Source organism: Rhopilema esculentum, chromosome 16 (genome assembly GCF_057945365.1).
Source record: "Rhopilema esculentum isolate cy_ngs chromosome 16, ASM5794536v1, whole genome shotgun sequence".
NCBI lineage: Eukaryota > Metazoa > Cnidaria > Scyphozoa > Rhizostomeae > Rhizostomatidae > Rhopilema > Rhopilema esculentum.
The window spans coordinates 947,880-967,483 of record NC_142830.1 but is presented as its reverse complement, the minus strand read 5'-3'; the positions used below and the strand labels follow the sequence as shown (position 1 = coordinate 967,483).

Here is a 19,604-nt window from a genome sequence, read left to right as displayed (position 1 = left end):
ATTTTCCTAACGGGGTGAAGACCCTTCTGGTGTTAAGGGTCCTTCTTTTTAATGTTAATACTTAAGAGTTCTGGGTCTTAGGGTCTTAGGGTCTGGTTTTTGAAGGTATGCCAATTCACGGTATGGACGGAAAACGGTATACGGTACAAGCATGCGTAGAAGATATTTTGACATTCAAAAACGGTACGCTTACCGTACCGCTTTCCGTTTTTGAAAGTTGAAATCAAGGCAACTTTTTTCCACGGAATTCGTACCGTTTGACCTCTCAACCAATTATGTTCGAGGCATTGCGTCATAACTTCAGAAACTAGCCAAAGCCATGCTTCGAACTGATTCACAGTCATTCTGAAATACTTAAAATAGTATTATCTATCATCAGTGGAACCACGCCGTGTTGTAGAGCCTCCCTGAGCCCCTTTGTAAATGCCAAAAATTAACCCTTTTCCACCTTCTGCTATCATCTTCGAGGGATTTTTCGAGAAGGCTCCTCTTGTATTTTTCATAGCAACACTTGTATTTTCATAGTTCCTTGGGTGGAACTTTCCTTTTTGCTTTTTACTTGAAACGTGTTTCACCCATATGCTCTTCTTTCTCTTTTGATATACGAATTTCTTTCTCTTTTAACTTTTCAAACTTCTTGCAAAAGAAAATGCATCATAAAGTTGTTTATTGAACAGAAGCCTTATTGCTCAAAATATTCTGTAAAACATCTGCAAAACGGGAAAATTTTTGTGGGGCGGATCTAAGCCCAAAAGGTAAAGCTAAACCCACAAAAAAGTTATTGTTCCATTTCATGCCTGAAAACCTCCGATCTTCATGATGAATAGGCAATAATCTATACGCTCTTTTGATATCAAATTTCGCCATAACAGCCCCTGACCCAAGTTCAAAACTTTCGAAATGGCATCAAAAATCCCAACATAGGAAACAGACGCATTTTTATCCGAAATACCACCATTCACGCTACCTTTTCTGGGGAAAGATAGGTCTGTTATAAGCCGCCATTACCGGGCTCCGATTTTGGAATGACACCAAAACGATTAAGCACAAAGTCCTTGAAAGGGGGCTTTGAAAAAGGGCCAGCAACCGATCCATACGACAATTCTTTGCTTAATTAATTGTCAATAAAATCCGGTTTTTCCAAGGCTGAAGGGCAATTATTCACTGCTGACTTAGGATCATTACCTTCCAGACCGATTCTGAAACCCTCGGATAAACCCTGCAGGAGCCACTCCCCATCCACATGAGGCAAACGAGTCAGAAGAGAATGCCACGCATAAATCTTTTAAAGGTGTAATCTCGGACGGATTGGGAAATTGATAAGAATAAACTTCAAAATCGCCAAACGCTAGTCACTTGTGCTTTTTACTTTCCAATGGAGGTGAAAGTGATCTTGGCCGCTTGGAGCCCGAATCTACACTATCACTTTCAGCAAACCCAGAGTACTTGCATGTTTTAAACGGGTGATTGCCATTACAATCAGTGCAAATACGACGATAACGACAAGGGTGAAAATCGCAAATTGATTTGTTCCATTTTAAACAAATGTTCCTGCCGTCCATGGATGAGAATTAGGAGGCTTGGTTTCCTGGGATCCACTTTTCATGAAGACGTGTCCCAAATAAAAGGAAACATCATACTCCCCCCCCCCCAAGAAACATTAGGATTACCTGCAGCTTTCAAACGGAAGAGGCGATCGTAATCCAACCAGCCCATACCAAAATGACTTGTATATCTACTTGGCAATAATAAGAAAATAGGAAAGGAGATCACCTAACCTATCCCTATTTACATGAAACATGATGCTAGCATAAACGCACCACGCCTCAGCCCAATCCAAAAAAGAACGAATTGGTTGCATACTTGAATTCTTTTCGCATTTTACTAGTTTAATTAGCTGCGCACCAACTGGTTCTACTTGAGGTAGCTGGACCAAATTGTACGGTCTGAGTAAAACTAGCTCAACAAACAAATCTTAAGACACCATTTGCATCAAATAATTAGGAATAGGCGGAAGAGCAAAAGCTACTGAAAGGCTTGAACTCCCTGCTTGGGTCATAAAAAGTTGAAAAGTAAATCCCAAAAAATCATGCACAGGCAACTGATTTGCTGAACTTTGGGCGGCCGAGAAGATTGGAATTGAGCTTCCTGCCGAGGAAACAGTAACAAAGCTAGGAACACGAGGTGGCAAATTCTGTTCCGAAGACAAAGGAACATTCAAACTTATACCTTGATCTGAGTGCAATAAGCTCTGCATATAAAAAAAGCTACGCACATCTTTCCGCATCTCTAAAACAGCATTCTCTAAGACACCGACTCTAGCCGAAACATCCAAAGATAAAGCATTAACACTTTGCGAAGAATCACTCGATGACTCAGATACTTGGACTTGACGCTCGGCCATCTCGCGAAGAATAAACAGCACACTCTATATTTCGCTTTTCACTAAGCAAAGTGAAACCAACACTACGCCAAAAACCTTAAATACCCCCAAGAATAACCTAGGAAATGAAAACCGCCATGAGCCATAAATCTTGCCCCAGCATTACTAAACAAATCCCCCGGAGGCCAAGACTACTTCGCAATACCAATAAACGAGTAACGCAAATGCAAGAGAACCACGAGAAAGCGTGGCACATGAGACCAAAAATATGAATAAAAGTCAATAGTCAACTCAGGAGTAACAGCCAATGCAAAAGTCCCTCGAGAAATTAACTCTGATTAAATTTCATTAGGTCATCATTTTAACTTTCAAACTTCTTGTAAAAGAAAAAGCATCATAAAAATATTTAGCATAAACATGTCTTCATTCCCCATCATCGGGCATGTTTCATTGCACGAAATGGAATTGGAACGGAAGCCAGGTGGAAATTGATGGGCAGGAACTTTCCGAACCGTTTACCGTTTTCCGCTTCCCGTCCATACCGTGAAGAGGAAATCTACCTTAAAAATTGCCGTAAAGATATTATTAAAATCGTATTTATAATTGATTTGGGACGACCAAGTTTTCCAAAATTTCAATGATTTCAGTTGTTCAATATTATTTTACATTGATATTCAATAGAACATATCTTTTTGAACTGATTCCTCCTATTTTTGCTAGGCATATCCTCAACTATCTGCGCACTGAGAAAATAACGTCGGCCATGAAACAGCTTGCTGAGGAACTAATTGATGAGGCAAAGTTCTTTGGTTTATCTGGCTTGGAAATCGCACTTTCAGCACCAACGACAGAAGCCAACAGCGAAGACTCGGTTCCAATGCAAGAGAGCAAGAAAGCAGATGATGCAGGTCTGCGAGAAAAAATTGAGCATAATGCACTCAAACAAAAAGAAATTCTCGAGGTTGCTGCAGATGAACTTAGTATTTGTAATGATCTTTTGAAAACAAGCATTACATTAACAGAGATGAAGAAACAAAACTTTGAAAAAAATGCTAAAAAGCTGGAAGATGTCCATTTTTCTGATGTTGTTAAGTTAAATGTCGGTGGGCATATTTTTGTAACTAGCATCACTACACTACAAAAAGATCCCGACAGCATGCTTGCTACAATGTTTTCCGGCCGATTTGACGTTGTAAAACAGGATGATGGCAGCTACTTTATTGACCGCGATGGCACACATTTTCGACACATCCTGAATTTTCTGCGAACAGGAGGTGTACCTAGAGATACCCTTAATGACTTTGGAGAGGAGTTGGAGACAGAGGCCGATTACTACAATCTCAGAGGTTTGGCCAACATGGTTGCAAAGTTGAGACCAGTAAAGATAAACGACAACGGTGAAGTAACCATCACGTCAATGGAAACTTTAAGGAAAGATCCGGAGTTTGCGGAATTTCTTTTCAGTGAACAGGGAGCGGTACAGAAGATTGAAGATGCTTTTGTTCTTCCTCCTCCGAAGCACCACATCGCTGAGGTGATAGAATTCCTTCATCATGGTGAACTCCCGTTTGACGTTAAATATAAACTGAGAGACTGCCTTCTCGCCACTGCCATTCGGTTTCATATCACAACACTTCAAAAGTTGCTTGATGGATTTGCTATGTCTAAAATACTAAATGAGCAGGAAAGTTACATTAATATTCTGAAGACCTGGTTTGAAACGAACAAAATCAACCTTGCACCAATCTTGATCTACTCTGCGGAAAAAGATGGATGGAAATCAAGTGAGTTTCATAAGCACTGTGACGGAAAAGGAGCATCCTTGGTTTTAATTGAATCTACAGCTGGTTGCATCTTTGGCGGTTTCTCTCCTCGCGGTTGGCAGTCCTCTCTAGCCGGTGGGTAATTTTGTAATATTTCTTATTTAAAATTTCATTAATCAGTCTTCAAATATCCAGATATTTTCATATCCTGACAATATCTCTTTATGAATTTGATAGCCAGCTCGTAGAATGATGGAACTGCCAGATTGATGATCATGATTATGGTGATTATATGATAATTATGATTATCATTTTGCTCATATTGATGAAACGTTTTTTGCTCTATCCAAATGTTTTTGCAACTAAAAATGTCCAAAAAATGCCGGACAGTGGCGTAGCGTCCGGGTATTCAAGGTATTCAGTGAATACCCTGAGATTTCTCAGAAAAAATATAGTCTTGCTTTGAGATCAATGTAAACAGCTAATGGATTTCAGAGCGGTTGGAGTGATGGAGCTTCATTGAAAACAGTTAATATGAAATGCCAATTTTGTTTTGCTTGTCAGTCAGGGATGCTATTGTTTGTATTATGTGATAGAATAAAGTGAATGCAGATTGGCTTGGATAATACCCTTAGAGTTGCCTGGTGCATTCAGTTATATTGTTGGCCTATTTTGTTTACATTGTTCGAGCGCATTTATTTGCATTATTGTGCCTCATCTATTCTTTCAAACATTGACTTGTATTGGAAATAGCACTATTAGGCCACGAAGAAAAAGTCTAGACTGCATACCACAAACTATTTATGGCTCATGTAATGCCCTATTTGAATAATTTTGAAACTTTCGAAAGCCTTTTTGCATTAAGGTATCAAGAGTAGGTGTTTACAGGGTCATTCCATATCAAAGGAGGACAGGCATGTAACCCAAAGTCTCAGAAATTGCTCATTTTTTGTGAAGAAGTGGATAATGATAAGATAAACACATATACAAAATTTTACTTTAAAATCTTTTGTTGTTCTAAAAATAGAGCATTTTGAAATTTTGCTGATTCTCAGCATTTTTTCCAATCTCCGCCATTTTGAATTTAACCCAGAGGTTAAATATACTAAATAAATGCCTCTACTTAGCATCTTGATGTCAAAATCATTTTTTTGACTGATTTATGTATCAGGATTTCAAAGAAAGTTAGAAAAAATTTGTGAGACACACCCACAGTCTGTAATTAACTAATTAATGAGGAGCAGTTGTTGTCATAGCAACGAGTTGTCAAGATGTTATTCAAATTTTTGTCATGTTGCACACCTGTGATAAATTTCAAATTTTCCAAGCACGAAGCTACAGTCATAAGTAACTCTTTTACAAAGAATTAGCAGGGTTATATTTGTCTTTACAAAAATACAGCCCTAGAAATGCTAGGTACTGTAAATGCCTCTTTCGTCTTCTTCACCTTGTTAAAAATTAGCAAATTGCTAGCTGAAAAAATTTTAAAAAATATGTAAAAGCAGGAACTGATCTTTTGACGATCTTTGTGTGTTGCAATTTATCAGCATACTGCTAGAATAATGCATATAAATCAGTTTGGGACATGGGTGTGGACATGGGTGTTGGCTAAGGGTGTGGAATGTATGCTGAAAGGTTGTAAGGGGCTTGAGGGCTGTAAAACTTATATTGGTAGGGAGCTGAGGCCTGTTCTCTGTAACAATTTATATGGTCATCATATAAAAAAGTCATGATACACCTTAAATATAATTAGCAACTTTTGCAACATCTCTGTCACAGAGGTAATATTGTCTGCCGGACAATGTTGATGTTCTTGGTGCTTCAACCATCATGACAACATTCTCTATAGGTACCCAGCATATGTCTTCTCTTCTGGGCCATGCAAATGAACAGCTTGGTAAGTGTGGGTGCAAGAAATTGACTTTTGCATCTTTGCTTTCAGTGTCTAATTCACCAAAAAGCCCAAGCCAAAGAAAGTCATCATACGAACAGACCAAAAAACATCCAACACGGAGCTTTTCTTTAATTTTTTCATCTTTGGTTGGCTCTCCAGTAAGACTGAACTCTGCTTCAAAGTTGGTATCAACTGATGTTTGTTTCACACCAACTTTTCATTGTGATAAAGGGATAAATTGATGGAAGCTTCTTGTTCCTGGGACCGTCCTAGCTTTTGCAAAGCGGGTTTCCATGCGTTTTCTCGTCTGTGATATCTCAATTTGTGAGATGAAGAAAAATTGAATGCCAGAGATGAAATTTGAGCAAAATTCCATTATATGGGTTGCAGACAAAATTTGATTACCTGGGGGGCGTTGTAAACTGGCTTTTGCCGTGAGGCGCTTGACTGTCCCACCTATTGGAATCAGCAGCAATGCTCATTGCATCCCGGGGTTATATATCATCGTTGCAATGAAACTTCAGCAATAACAGAAGAGTCATTATGCTTTATTTCTGATGACTTGGAGCATGATGTGAGTTTTGTTCATGATGTCATGGAAGGTACTGCTACCTTCGTCAAGGAAAAAAATATCCACTGGCATATCAAAGATCCATTACTTCTCAGATGGCTGTGCAGGCCAATATAAAAACAGCAAAAATTTTCTAAACTTGTGCTACCATAGAGAGGATTTTGGAATTGATTGCCAGTGGAATTTTTTGCAACCAGCCACAGGAAACCCCCATGTGATGGAATAGGTGGGACAGTCAAGCGCCTCACGGCAAAAGCCAGTTTACAAAGCCCCCAAGGTAATCAAATTTTGTCTGCAACCCATATGATGGAATTTTGCTCAAATTTTATCTCTGGCATTCAATTTTTCTTCATCTCACAAAATGAGATATCACAGATGAGAAAACGCATGGAAACCCGCTTTGCAAAAGCTAGGACGGTCCCAGGAACAAGAAGCTTCCATCAATTTATCCCTTTATCACAATGAAAAGTTGGTGTGAAACAAACATCAGTTGATACCAACTTTGAAGCAGAGTTCAGTCTTACTGGAGAGCCAACCAAAGATGAAAAAATTAAAGAAAAGCTCCGTGTTGGATGTTTTTTGGTCTGTTCGTATGATGACTTTCTTTGGCTTGGGCTTTTTGGTGAATTAGACACTGAAAGCAAAGATGCAAAAGTCAATTTCTTGCACCCACACTTACCAAGCTGTTCATTTGCATGGCCCAGAAGAGAAGACATATGCTGGGTACCTATAGAGAATGTTGTCATGATGGTTGAAGCACCAAGAACATCAACATTGTCCGGCAGACAATATTACCTCTGTGACAGAGATGTTGCAAAAGTTGCTAATTATATTTAAGGTGTATCATGACTTTTTTATATGATGACCATATAAATTGTTACAGAGAACAGGCCTCAGCTCCCTACCAATATAAGTTTTACAGACCTCAAGCCCCTTACAACCTTTCAGCATACATTCCACACCCTTAGCCAACACCCATGTCCACACCCATGTCCCAAACTGATTTATATGCATTATTCTAGCAGTTTGCTGATAAATTGCAACACACAAAGATCGTCAAAAGATCAGTTCCTGCTTTTACATATTTTTTAAAATTTTTTCAGCTAGCAATTTGCTAATTTTTAAGAAGGTGAAGAAGACGAAAGAGGCATTTACAGTACCTAGCATTTCTAGGGCTGTATTTTTGTAAAGACAAATATAACCCTGCTAATTCTTTGTAAAAGAGTTACTTATGACTGTAGCTTCGTGCTTGGAAAATTTGAAATTTATCACAGGTGTGCAACATGACAAAAATTTGAATAACATCTTGACAACTCGTTGCTATGACAACAACTGCTCCTCATTAATTAGTTAATTACAGACTGTGGGTGTGTCTCACAAATTTTTTCTAACTTTTTTTTGAAATCCTGATACATAAATCAGTCAAAAAAATGATTTTGACATCAAGATGCTAAGTAGAGGCATTTATTTAGTATATTTAACCTCTGGGTTAAATTCAAAATGGCGGAGATTGGAAAAAATGCTGAGAATCAGCAAAATTTCAAAATGCTCTATTTTTAGAACAACAAAATATTTTGAAGTAAAATTTTGTATATGTGTTTATCTCATGGTTATCCACTTTTCCACAAAAAATGAGCAATTTCTGAGACTTTGGGTTACAAAATGAAGAAATTTGTCCCACTTTGAAATGGAATGACCCTACAGTTACTTCATCAGTGCATGTTTGAGAGAATTCAACAACAACTATTGTGACATATATCGGCCAGTATATTGTTACTGAGTTTCAATGATATGTTTTGATTTGAATCACTTTTGATGGAATGGTAATTTGATGCAATGAATGAGTTCGAAGAGTGTATTTGCGTTGGGTTCTTTAGCAAAGTATCGTTTTCGTGATAGTAATGCCCTGACCATGCAGTACTTGCCAACCGAACCAAAAAGAAAATTTGATAAAATGTCAATAGTTCTTTTAATCTTCCTATTATCTCCCTATTTTCACCAAGCCCCACCAAGCCATACCCAGTTGAAAAAGTCACGCTACGCCACTGACGCTGGAGCATGCTATGGCTCAGCAAGTTTGTCAGATTTATGGATTCGTTTGACCATCAAGTATGACAGGTAAAAGTCGATGCGTAACTAACAATCGCTAGCACCCATACTGACAAAAATACTCACTTGGTCTCGCAGGCAAGGCATTTTATTGAGCAGGGGAATTTTCTTCATCATCCTCGGCCTATTTGTATCGTTGCATTTTGGCTATTGATTGCCGTTCGAGGGAGTTTTAGAAGTGTTTTTTTCTGATACCTTCGTGTCTTCTTGCGCAGCATCCCCCTATTCCTGTACATTTTCATAAATCAATGTTTTGGCTAGCGCTCGTATAAAAGCATTAATATTACTGTAGCTTGTTTGTCTCCTTGAAAATGAGCTACCTCTCTCGAATGATGCGATGCTCGCTTTTGCTGTTATTTCTGAGTGTATTCAAAATTAGCTATGACGCAATTAATAATTTGAGAAGCTTGTATCAAAATGATACGCAATTATGGCAACGTTTTGCTAGAATATGCCTAGACGTAGGTATAAAAGTAGCTGTGATTTAGGTTGAGTAGTTAGTTGTAAAAGTTGTAGAAGCTGTGAAGGTCGTGATCGTGATAAACATTCAATGAAGATATCGAATGTCTCGAAATTCTCCTACCTCAAGGAACTGCTGGATTCAAAGGTACGTCTTTTTTATAAATGGTCTGCTATTCACATCTGAAGGATACGAGCGAGCCAAGAACATGCAACAGACAAAATTTGGTAAGACGAGTGAAATTGCCATCGCACATGTGCAAGGATCATGGACCTACCTACAATCAATGGATCAAACGCTGCCAAAAAACACGACTTCTATCAGAAGCGCCTTACTCATGTACAAGCAATGGAGACGATGGGAAAACTTAAGACAATCAATGGCTAAGTCAGGCTTCTTATCGATAGACTTCCTGGAATTCGGTCAGACCTGGTGAGAGACGACGATCAATGGCCAGCCTGTGAATTTCCGCAGCTTGTAGAGGCAATTTGGAGATGGACCGAAAGAAATCCTATCCCAGAAGAAGAAAAAGGACACAATACATCCCATATGAGATTTAAGAGAACGCTCCAAACTCATTAAAAACCATGGAAATCAAACGGCTGTGCGTATTGTGACAGTGAACGGCACAAACCTATCAACCGCCAACAAGTGATTTCTCCAGAAGCACGGAAGCAGCTTGTATCTAAGAAAGGCCTTTGCTTAAATTGTCTTGGTGCGAACCACAGAGCCTCTGAATGCAAGTGCCAACAAGGGTGTTCCAAATGCGGAGCAAGGCACCGTTCGTCAATTTGCAACCAGTCTCGTGAGCCAACAGACCAAACAATGCTGACATCAGAAACACGCCACGTTACATACCCAGTGGTGCTCGTGAAAATCAATGGAGTGAAATGTAGAGCGCTGCTAGACACAGGAGAAGGGAGCTCATACGCATCAGCCACACTCATTGACCACATTGGGGTTCCAGCATCGAGAGTCGAGCAAAGAAAAATCGAAATGATGATGCATACGACTATGAGGAGGATCCAAGTATGCAACTTAAAATCAGCAACTGTGACAAAGATTTTGAATTATGCACTGACGTCAGCAAGGTGGAAAAGAACGTTCGTCTGTCATTGGCAAATCCGAATTATGAGGGCATAATCGGAAAGTTCAGTCACTTAAAGGGCATAAAGATGACGGAAACTGATACAAAGAGTGAACTGCCAGTGCATTTAGTGCTTGGAGCAAGTGAGTACTCTCGAATAAAAACTTCAATACCACCAAAGCTCGGAAATCTTGGTGAGCCTGTGGCTGAGTATACCCGGTTTGGCTGGACAATAATTTCGCCAGGAACTGAGCTAGACCTGTCAAATTTGTCTCTAACAAGATCTACAGATGAAGATTACGATCGTTTGTGCAGCCTTGACGTCCTGGGGATCCAAGATTCGCCATCTAGCAGAACAAATTCAGTTTAGGAAGATTTTAAGCAACAGTTGGTGAGAAGCGATGAGGGTTGGTATGAAACAGGACTACTTTGGAAAACTGGTCATCCACCTTTGCCTACAAACGAGAGTTTAGCAAGATTGTTCGCGTTGCAACCCAGACCCAGTGGTGCAGAGAGGGGGGCAGGGGGAGGGCAATTTGCCCCAGGGCCTCGGGCCCCGAAATTATTTTGAAATTTTTTTGAAAGAGCAAGAAAGAGCAACAACAGAAACAACTGAAAAAGCAAGAAAAATTAACTTTTGAAGGACAAAAGAACTGAAAAGCAGTTTAAACAAAAGTGCGTAGAATAAAAGTTTGCTTTCATTTTAAATTTTAATATTGCGTGGCTCACCAGAAAAAACAGTCAGAATTGAAGGAACAAATTTTTAAGTCCTCTCTAATCAGCTGAAAGGGTGTGGTTAAAGACCGTATTTAAATCGCTTATCTTTAGAATTAATGCTTTTTATTACATTTTATGATATTTTAACCATATTCTATAACGTGCGCAAACGTTTGGAAAGAATGGGCGTTTCCCATTTTAAAAAGGGCGTGGTCTCGAAAATTTTTTGTATCCGACTCTAGGGCCCCAACCGGGACTTTGCCCCAGGGCCCAGGCCGCCTCTCGGCGGCCCTGCAGACCTTTACAAGGACTACGATGCTGTTATGAAGGAGTACTTGGACCAGGGAATAATGGAAAGGGTGTCTTACAACGTTCAACCTACAGAAAAGGTGTTCTACAATCCACACAAAGCGTTTGTGCGAAACCAAGCAGAAATTACTAAGCTGCGAGTGGTGTTTGACGCTTCAGCCAAACGAGATGACACCAGCCCTTCACTGAATGCCTTGAAACGGGACCTCCCCTGCAAAATCTTCTATGGCGCATCGTGGTGACATCAAGAAGACCTTCCTGCAAGAGGGAATACGCCCTGAAGAGCGTAATGCACTACGGTTTCTTTGGGACATCCAAACAGAAGAAGTATTTGGCTTAACGCAGTCTCCATTCCTTCTTGGAGGTGTGGTGACAAATATCAACGAGTGATTGAAGAGATAAGAAGAAGTCTATACGTCGATGATATTATAAGTGGTGAGTGCAGCTCTGTCTAAGTCAAGAAGTTGAAGGATACGGCAGTTGAAGTTTTCAAGGATGCAGGATTTGAATTGCACAAGTGGCATTCCAATGAAAAGCAGTTTGAAAATGATCAACGAGAGGAGCAAGATTTCGAGCAGTCATATGCAAAGCAGCAACTTGGAGTAAAGAATACCGAAACAAAGTTGCTGGGACTTCACTGGAATAAAACAGAAGACACAACTGCTGTGATGTTTCCCAAAAAACCGTGGCGAGATGACGAAAAGAGGAGTCCTGCAGACGCTTGCATCAATTTACGACCCAATTGGTATTGCATCTCCTGTCAAAATGCAAGGAAAAGTTTTCTTCAGAGAGCTTTGTGACATAAAATTATCCTGGGAGCAACAGCTGCCGGAAAACCTCGAGAGGAGATGGATAATGTTCTGTGGAAATCTACCAACAAAAATAAAAGCAGCAAGAAGTCTTTGCCATTACAAGGAAGAAATCGAGTCTGTTGACCTATTTGCCATTGGCAATGCCACTTAATCTCGGAACATCTACATGTGTCTACGCTGTTGTGCATCAGCCTTCAGATATCATTCAAGGTACCATAGCAGGAAAGTCGCGTTTGTCAAAAAAGGCTGCAACAAAAGAGAATTTATTGGAAAATTTCAAAAATGCCTTTGAAAATCTACCCTGAGCTCCCTCTTCTACGAATTTCTAAAATTTCTAATAAATAATGGCTGTTCATGAAGTGCGATGAAAAAGGCTCCAAAACGAGAAGGCCTGCTCTTGCTTTAGCCTCCTTCGTAGGAGAGTTTACACTCTTTATCAAGCGTAAATTTTTTATTTATTTTTTTTTTGATTGAAATTTTTCTCTTTTACGAACATTCATCTAAAACATACCAAAAATAATGAAAAAATGACGATGTCTACCAACAAACCAATGAAACTCCATGGAGCAGAATAATCGAAGACCGTTAACTTGGATGGTTAGGACATGCACTTCGCTTACCAGAACAAACCCTTGCAAAGCTTGCCTTAGCATACGCGGATGAAAAATATACCAGACCCAGAGGCCGCCCAAAACAAACTTGGCTCTCAAAAATAAATACAACCTTATAAGGGACATTTATGAAATCGAATAGAAAGAAGCTTGTGAACTAACTAACAGAAGACAAATTGGCCTAGCAAAAACATTTCAACTAGAAACCACGGCTTACTTACAGCAGCACCGCAATTACTTAAGTTATTTACAAAATTTAGACTTATCTCTGTTGCTTTTAAAATCGCATGTTCAAAATCTGTTTGCTCACATTCACTTTCGTCTAAAGAATAGGTGGTTTTTACGATTACATTTTCCTATCCCCAATTTCCTCTACAACCTTTGCTGGCATTTCTTTTAGGTGTAGAACGAAATGCTTTTTTGTTCAGTCTCAAGTCTCTGGAATGGCAAGAGCCGGTGTTGATGCTGTTGAATGGTAATGCTGGAAGCTACCATGATTCCAATTATGGGCCTTGGTTTTTTGATTGGTTTACTGGCCAGAATCATCTTTCTATTGCAAGTGAAGCAAATCGTATTAATTCGTCATACACCTACAACAATGGCATTTTACTTCCAGAATCAGTACCCAAAACAAACACATTTCTCGCAGGACAACAAAATTTTTTGGTTAAACAACTGGAAGTCTTTGCTGTTTAACACACGAATCGCCATTAAAGAGCACCATAAAATTGTTCATGTAGTCTCAAGCACTCTTAATGAGCTTTGGTGGAGCACGAATTATTATAGGGACATAATAATGTTGGATGACTTTATGAAATATTATATGTGTTTTTCACAGTTTTGTTATTAGTAATGTACGGTAGGCACTATTAAGAAAGACGTCTGATAGCGGGAAAAGAAAGATCTTTGGAAGTAAAATAAGCATGCAGTGTCGTATTTGTCTTTCATCTTAGCTGTATTGCTGATTTTTTAAATTCCTTAAAATTGAATTCACTATATTGAATAAATCCTAACATTGTATCACAAGAGGGAGGTTTGTATTAACACATATAATCGTTATATTTTAGCAAGAATATACGGGTCTTTTTGTTCTAAATTCTCATGTAAGGAATCAAATAATCGGTACTTTAGTGCTGAAAAAAATATCTAAAATATTGATTGCACAGGTACCGTCATATGATATAAAAAAAGACAATTCATGTATCTAATTCAGCCCCAGCCTTTTGTAGTCAGGTGTAAATGCTCAACTATTATACTTTGATTAGTGGTTAGTGGTATGTATAGAAAGATAGGCTCTTTACTAACGTGCTATGTTGTATTGCTTGCATCAGACCAGGCGTCAGATTCATCTCAAGCGCATGCTCTTTAATATTTACCTTTAAACTTCAATGAATACTTTAGATTTGTTTATTATTTTCATATTTGCTAAAACATGCATTGTAGTAAGAAATTGTCCATTTTATGTTTGTGTGGTTCACTTCTTAACTGTGTATCATGCTAACTTTGAACAACTTTCGCGTCATTCTGGGGCTCGTGTCATGACATTTTTTGTTTTCTTGGCAACTCTCAATTCATGCTTACGGGAGCAGAACTGAACGAAAAGCAGAAAAAATGGAATAAAATTGAGTAAAATAAAAGTCTCCACAACATCAAGCTCGTAGACCCTTTTTTTCATTTCCTCTAAAGAACGGTGGGGGTTATCAGAGGGTGGTGTTTAGTATAAAATGAAAATGGCTTTGAAAAAAGCAAACATTTTACAACATACTTAAAGCTTTTTCGTCTGACACTCCTCAGAGCATAAAACGTCAGAATAGGTTCCGAAAAAACACGTTTGAAAAATATATACCCAGTTGTGGATCGAAATAGGCCAATCAGAAAAACGCAAGCACAAGACCGGTATAGTTTTGGAGTCAATCTACATAAAAACGAAAAAGCCGCCATTGTGTAGACAAAAGGAGTTCGTTTTCTCTCTTGGACTCCATTGGTAATTTTTCTTTAGGCTCGCGGCACTGATTGGTCAACTATACCGGTCTTGTGCTTGCGTTTTTCTGATTGGCCTATTTCGATCCACAACTGGGTATATATTTTTCAAACGTGTTTTTTCGGAACCTATTCTGACGTTTTATGCTCTGAGGAGTGTCAGACGAAAAAGCTTTAAGTATGTTGTAAAATGTTTGCTTTTTTCAAAGCCATTTTCAAATTCTGTACCGCAAAAAAATTGTTCATAAAATGAAAAGTATGTCAAATGAAAAATTACAAGAAAAGTGCGATAAGAAAGATAAAAACAGTGTTTAAACAATGTTGTCCTTTCCTCAAAATGTTGAAAATGTTTTAAAGTTCCCAAAAGATGTATTCAGGTTATGGAAGTGGCCTGTTTGTTCTGACTTTCGAATCGCAAGGAAATGTTACCGATCCATGGTAAGATAAACCGGTCACTTTTGAAGACCAAAATTCCGGTCATATCCGGTCATGTGCTTGCGTTGCTGATTGGCCTATTTCGATTCACAACTGGGTATAGATATATTTCTTTCTTAGCTTATTTTTTTATCTATGTTCTCACGTTTTGTTTGCTTTAGTATGAGTTCTAAAATTTTCCTTTTTTCAAAGCCATTTTCAAAAGTCAAAATGTTTTTCCTGTAAATTTTTTTGCTCCTATCGAATTCGCACAAATAAGATCACTACGGACGACACAAAATATTTCCACTATGTGAAGTCCAAATTATGGCATTGAAATTATCCATTCAAAAACTGTATCAAGCACCGCAAAATGAATAAAGAAAATTAGCATTAAAAATTGTATCAAGCACCGCAAAATATATAACGAAATCTGGCATTAAAAATTGTATCAAGCAACGCAGAGAAAATGCCAAAATTTGGCATTGGAAACTGTATCGTGCAGCGCAGAGTAAATCTTTAAAATTGGGATTAAAAATACCAAGCACCGTCTAGTGAATGCAATGGCGGTACCAGCCACTAGGCTTTGGGGTGGGAGGGGGGGGGGAAATATATTTTAGGCCACGCCCTTTTTAAAAAACAGAAAAAGCTCTTTTACTTATAAAGGAATGCCAATTCTAACCGAAACGCCCATGACTAACTTTTGGTTATGTATAGGCAGTTTGAAAATCATAGGATTACATCACAAAAAGTACGTTGCCAAAATATTACCCCTCCTCCAACAATTTCTTGTCGAATTTAGACGATTCCCCGGATTTAAAATTGTATCAAGCACTTTATAGAACCGTATCAAACAGCGCAGAGTAAATACAGAAATTTTGCTTTGAAAACTACCTATATCAAACACCTCGAGTAAATGCTGAAAGTTTAGCGTCAAAACTGTATCAATCATCGCAGAGTAGATGCCGAAATTTGGCATTAAAATACTATATAAAGCACTGCAGAGTGAATATCGACACTGGCAATAAAAAATATCAAGCACTGCAGAGTGAATACCAACATTCAGTATTAAAAAACTGTATCAAGCACCGATTTATGCTCTGAAGAGTGTCAGACGAAAGACACAAGTGTGTTCTAAAATGTTTGCTTTTTTCAAAGCCACTTTTAAATTCTGTACCACAAAAATATTGTTTTGAAAAAATTGTCTGTCATGATATCATAGAATTCTTTTATATTATAAAGTCATCCTTCTTGTTGGTTCTGTAAGACATTTCCAAAATCACAATCACTGTGAATGCATATTATTAAATTATGCTCATATGCGTTAGGAAGATTGCAACAACAGCAACACCCAACACCCACCACATTTCGGAAAATGGCGGGCAAGTTTCTTCCACCTTCGAGTGTCAAAGGTAATTTGATCTGACTGATGAATAATTTGATCTTGACTTTTTGAAAAGCTAGAGATTTTCCAACTTAAGCATCTTTCATATAAATATTTGTATTACAGACATTGAAATCAGAGGCGTTTGATTGGGCCAGAGTGCCCCCACACTGCCCTCCTCACTTGGATCGAGCCAGTATGGATTTCATGGCAGCTACACTTCCGATAAATTTTTGTAAAATTACGAGTGCACTCTTGCAAACCCAAATAATGGACATGGATTGGGTGTGGTTTTGGGTGTGGCTTCGATTTATAGATTTTTTAAAGATCGGAACTTTGTTTGCAAAAGAGATTAAAAGAAGTATATCTTTATTTATATCTTAATTTGAGTAAGCCTCTTGAGATCAGGGCTGCCATGAAGTTTCTTAGCCCTAGAGAAAAACTGAAAGATGGGACCCTGCAAGTGAAGGAAGGAAAAAGTTTTTGTGACCACAGCCTTAAATTTAGCTTAAAATGCATTTCAGAATAAATCTTGTACCAGTAATTTTTTTGCAATCATTTAGAACGATTTACTGCTATAGGCCCTTTTTCGAGGTCCCCTGTTCTTGGTGACCAAGCTTGAGATAATCAATTAGGATTATCATCTTTTTGGCATTTTAAAATTTTTTTTCTAAAATTATTTGTTTGCTTGATAAAACAATTAGAAATTTGAATAACAGCCACTTAAAGAAGTTGAAGAAAAGTTTCAACTTTCAATCATTGAATTTCCTTGTGAGGGAAAGTTGATATAAGGGGAATAGAAATTGTATTTGATTATGAGTTGAAAATTAAGACCTCTTAATTGAAATGGCTGTAATATGTGAAAGAAATAACCAGGCCTGCCTGGAAAAGGTGTGGGATCACACACACATTGGTACACACCTCCCCACTTTGGGAAGTGTGTTTTATCACATGCCTGTTTTATTACATTTGTTTGTTTTTCACCCAAGCACAGGAAACTAATAAAACGGCAGCATGGCTTTGAAGCAAGTTATTTACTATATTTGTACTGCAGTTTTTACCCAAATTAAAATTTGTAAAATGGGCTTTTTGTACCATCATAACATTGAATTTTCCAAGTCAGTTTACTAGCCAAAGTTTGCATAAACTGTGAAGCTCTTCCTGTGTAATTGGTCCTCTCACTGATTGACAAGGCCATTTTATAATTTTTAAATCAGAAATTTCATCCCAATTTTTAAAAAAATCCTTCTTAATTCCTCCCTTTTTCCTTCCAATCGACCTAAATTCCAGAAGAAAGGATAAATTCTTCAAGAGTTAATGTAAATAAAACAATTATTCCCAAGAATACATTTTGTATATTGAGCAAAATGTGATTTCCTTGAAGGATGTGTTGAGTTATGGCAAGTAGTTCTTGTTTTATCATAATGAAAGCCTATGTGTAACAACCTAGGGATTTAAGAACCTTCTGGCAGAAATTAGCTTTTTAAATAACATGCTTCTGTGGGAAAAATATAGCAGGCGTGCTAACCACCGCACGCCTGAAAACATCCAGGCGTAACAAAAAAAGTGATATTTCTGAAGACTTGAGCAAGTTTCTACACAAGTATAAACTGAACTCATTTAATATATCAGCAAAAAAGCAGTACTACAAGTACAGAAAAATATTTGCCATGTCATAAGCATTTTTCATCAGCTTCGATGATATGTCCTTAGCAGAGACATTAGGGGCTTGGCGCTCATCTAGTTGGAATGACTGCTTTTGCATGTAAATCCGTGCCCCCTAGGGCCCTAGGTTATCAAGCATTATAGCTTTTTTATGTACTTCACTGGCCAGATGTGGATAATCCATTGGGATAATGCAAAAAAGATAATGATGGGCCATTTTTCATTCAATTAAATGTTGCCAAAATCTAGATTTGAAGCATAGCAAAGACTAAGGAGGGGCTGTACGGGGGTAGCGAAATTCCGCAAATATCCAATTTTTTTTCGCAAAATTGGCAAATCCACTACTTTCGCTAAATAAGCGATTGAAAATGAGAATCTTGTTCCTCTTATTGGATTTGTTCACTGAAATGCTATAAAGCTTTGAAAAGGTGTAAAATTGTGCACAAATCTCTTCTCCATTTTTTGCATCATAAAAAGTGCATGTTTGCCAATGTCTGTTTTGTCGCTGATAATTATCATTCCCCCAGAGAAACAGAGAATATACACCAGTAATAAGTAGACAAAAATAACGGTGAATATGTATAGAAAAGTTCGCCATATCGAGGAAAATCATGATGAAGGGACATACAATTTGGTTCGTATTATACAGGATTCATTATATTGAGGAAATTTGTATGGGGCTCGGCAGAATCCAAGGGGCCAGACATTTGTTATACCGGATATAGCATTTGGGAATCCACTTTAAATAAGTATTATGATTATTCAAAATCTTATATTTAATCCACAATCCTGACAAGGTTTTAAGCCTTTTTGAAGTGGCATGAAGTAATAGTACCAAGGAAAGATTTATATTTAAACCCGTCTCCAAAAACCAGCAAAACCAATCATTAAGGGAGAATTTCGCTCTCAAAATAAAAAATGGCATGTGATATTTTGCACTCCTCGAGGCATGCACCAGGGCCCGGGCGTGGGATCACATGCCTTTCCAACGAAGCCCTGAATAATCTAAAATATAAGAACTTGTTTAGCCAAAAATTTCCAACAGGTTCTTATATGTGGGGTTAAGCATTTAATTTATCTACTTATTTACTAGTTGTTACTGTATGCATTCTTAAAACTATTCACAGATATTGAATTCTTAACGTTGTTGGGTTGTTCATTCCCTTGGTTTACCACATGTTAGGAAAAGAAATTTCAAAGGTAGTTCAGTTCTGAAAGGGTGCCTAGCGGGACCTTGTTTGTATTTCTGCTGAGATTTGAGTTGTTTTTTCTTGTTGCACGAGTGTGGGTACTAGCAGAGGGCGAGAAGAATCTGTTTCTATCAATGACTTTGAATGACTCTATCCCCTCTAATATGCCTTACCTTAAGGATAGAAAAGTTTCTTTTGATTTTCTTCATAAATACCCTGCAGACCAGATACAATTCAATGTTGCACATTCTCAAG

At 38.1% G+C, this 19,604-nt stretch overlaps 1 protein-coding gene across 1 annotated transcript in view; it reads left to right on the top strand.

Annotated features, from left to right (window-relative positions):
- The window catches only part of LOC135682602 (uncharacterized), a 38,273-nt gene that overhangs the window by 11,526 nt on the left and 7,143 nt on the right, over window positions 1-19,604 (top strand). Inside the window, exon 2 of the mRNA XM_089113095.1 lies at window positions 3,104-4,281. Coding sequence (XP_088969221.1) covers window positions 3,104-4,281 — 1,178 coding nt within the window. The remainder of the gene's footprint in view (window positions 1-3,103; window positions 4,282-19,604) is intronic.